The sequence below is a fragment of the Oculina patagonica genome, chromosome 4, assembly GCF_052425735.1.
Source record: "Oculina patagonica isolate OP01 chromosome 4, crgOcupat, whole genome shotgun sequence".
Lineage (NCBI taxonomy): Eukaryota > Metazoa > Cnidaria > Anthozoa > Scleractinia > Oculinidae > Oculina > Oculina patagonica.
In genome coordinates, this window is record NC_135761.1 from 4,629,443 (window position 1) to 4,631,942 (window position 2,500).

Consider the following 2,500-nt stretch of genomic DNA (forward strand, 5'->3'; position numbering starts at 1 on the left):
AATCAATTAACTTAAATGTTAGATCGAGGAGGAAAAAAAAAAACAATCGAGTGGAGGATGAAGATCAGAAAAAATATTTTCTACCGATTAAGTCCTATTTAACGACTTTTCAGAGGGACATTGACGCGCTTAACGAATGATCGCAGCCGACTGAGTCAGACTGCATTGAAAGACCGGCTTTATTCAGAAAATTTATTTTTAAAACTCAAAGTAGTCGAAAATAGATATCGGTAGAATAACTTTTTTCTTACTCAAGTGCATCTGAGAAAGAAAAATGAACGAAGTTAGAGGAAAAAACCCATCAAACTCCAATTGAGCCTCATTAAAAACGAAAAGTTTCACTTGACCATCAAAAAATTGATAGTCGAATTGGGAGGAAATAAATAGATCCAAAATAGTCAAAATATTTTCTCTCTCAAGCTGAGTAAAACAACGAATTTAACCATTAATTAATTCTTATCACTTTGATTATGTTGCGGTGTTTCGTCAGTTAAAATACGAAGCAATAAAGCAAATAAAGCAATAAAGCAATAAAGCAATACAATGGCTCAATAAACTGCGCGTGATGTTAGTGAACACAGCAGGAAACAGCTGGTGATTACAGGTTTTCAAGTGTTCATCCAACATTGCGCCGATGAACGATTCAAATCCGTGATAGCGTGGTTTTCACTTGAGTGTCGAAAGTAAATTGCGTTTGCTTTGGTTTTGCATTTCTACGCTCAGTGATTGGCTTATAAATCTCGCGTCACTTTCTCAGTCAATCAGAACTAAAACCAAAACCAATCGTGACTCGCTCGCGCACGTTTTCCCGCGCTTCGCACCGGCTACGTGTATTTGCTTCGAGTTTTGATTGGTTCATTGGATTGTCCGTGTCTTTTGTGATTGGCCAGAGTAATTACTTTGGTTTTGGTTTTACGACACTCAATTGAAAACTGCTCTATAATACCTTTATATATATAAACAGCAAATAGCTTTTTACTAATCAGCGCAAGTATCATTTTCAGTTATTGTATAACAATGAATTAACAACAGCATTCGGCTACTGATTCAAAACTAATCCACATGGATCATTAAAGCCCTTCGTTCTGTTAAAAAAGAAAAAAAAATGTTTTTTTTTTTACAGTAGCGTCCAGGTTAACTAGAAAGTATGATATAATACACTGTTTTCGTTAATCGAACATTTCTCAGAAAGATGCCGAAGTCATATTAAAAGTAGACTTAGTTGGCTAACTATTTACACTGGGAACATTGGATTTATTTAAGCCGGAAAACTACTTCAAGAATGTAATTACGTATCAAGTTAACCCGTTTTCTACAAAAACAGACGTTGTTCTATCAGTAACGTGACGTAACTACTAGAATTCTTTTTAAACTCGTTGTGTATTGAACAACTTTCAAATGGAAACATAAAACTGAATATGTTCGTTCAGAAATCCACTGGTCTTATTTTCATCTCGGTCCTCTTCAGAGAGTAGTAATGTCCCTTCCAGTAATACCAGATCACACCATCACCTAAGGGGCAGGGATTGCTGTGACGATAGATTCCATTCAGATTGGAGTCGTGACACCTGTTGTACCACCAGGCTCCGTGATACTTACTGGCACAGTTGTTGTCGCCAGAGTTATCGTTGTCCTGATCCCGCGTGCTAAATGGTTGATTACGGTGACGAGAGAGAGAGTCACCAGCAGTTCCTGAGACATTAAATCAAGAAATGACCAACCGTGTTTTATTAGCCTGTGTATCAGATGCATAGCTAAAAGTAATAGTGACAGAACACACCTTTTATTTACATATTTTTATGACTTATATCTTATACATTTAAGCTGCACGAAAAAAGGCTGTTTTCAGCGTTTCAAGCAATGTTGGAAATGATTTTTCATTGGGTTCCAAGCCACCTCAAACCAATTATAACCTAAGAAGGTTCTGTTCCCTATGAATGGATTTTTTTGGAAGTTGTTTTCCGCGGCCGTATATATTCCACTTTTATAAGTGCCCTGCTTTCACTGTGCTGAAATGAAGAAATAAATCATACCTGAATAATAGCCGAGGATCAGCTTGTACTTGTCATTCTTACTCATAACACCAAACTTGTCGTACTCGGCATAAGCAGTATTCCCTTGGAACTCTTCCAAATCCACGCGAAGCCTCATGTTATCAGCTGAAGTCAGGCGGTGGATCTTGTCATTACCGAGCCAAAACTCACCACTTAGATTGCCGAAGCCATTTTTGTAGTCGCTCCAATATAGAAAGAAATCTACGGAACCATCCTGCCTCTTTTGAAAAACTGTCCACCCCCCACCGGCTGTTGTTTGGTCACAAAACACATCAAAGGCAGACAAATTGTCAGGTTTGATTGTGTACACACCGTCTCTCCTTTCACCAGATTTGTAGATGTCAGCACAGTTCTTCAAAGCTGTAGGAGAAAATAAACGATCCAGAAAAGCATGCTGGAAATTAAAAAATGGCGCGTCATTTAGTGGTATACAGTCAACTCTTTCT

General features: G+C 37.8%; 2 protein-coding genes across 7 annotated transcripts in view; both read right to left on the reverse strand.

Annotated features, from left to right (window-relative positions):
• The window catches only part of LOC144651236 (microfibril-associated glycoprotein 4-like), a 6,884-nt gene extending 6,580 nt beyond the window's left edge, over nt 1–304 (reverse strand). The window contains exon 1 of one of the 2 annotated variants that reach the window (XM_078511164.1): nt 1–304. This exon is cut by the window's left edge and continues 655 nt beyond it. The gene's annotated coding sequence lies outside the window, so the exon portion shown is untranslated. The other variant, XM_078511165.1, reaches the window with a different exon arrangement.
• A 960-nt stretch (nt 305–1,264) lies between these two features.
• Nucleotides 1,265–2,500, reverse strand: part of LOC144651231 (uncharacterized) — a 46,591-nt gene continuing 45,355 nt past the window's right edge. For all 5 annotated transcript variants that reach the window (XM_078511159.1, XM_078511156.1, XM_078511157.1 and 2 more), the window contains 2 exons: nt 2,034–2,414; nt 1,265–1,692 (listed from right to left, as the gene is read on the reverse strand). In XM_078511159.1, coding sequence (XP_078367285.1) covers nt 1,427–1,692; nt 2,034–2,414 — 647 coding nt within the window. In that variant the 3' untranslated portion in view covers nt 1,265–1,426. The remainder of the gene's footprint in view (nt 1,693–2,033; nt 2,415–2,500) is intronic.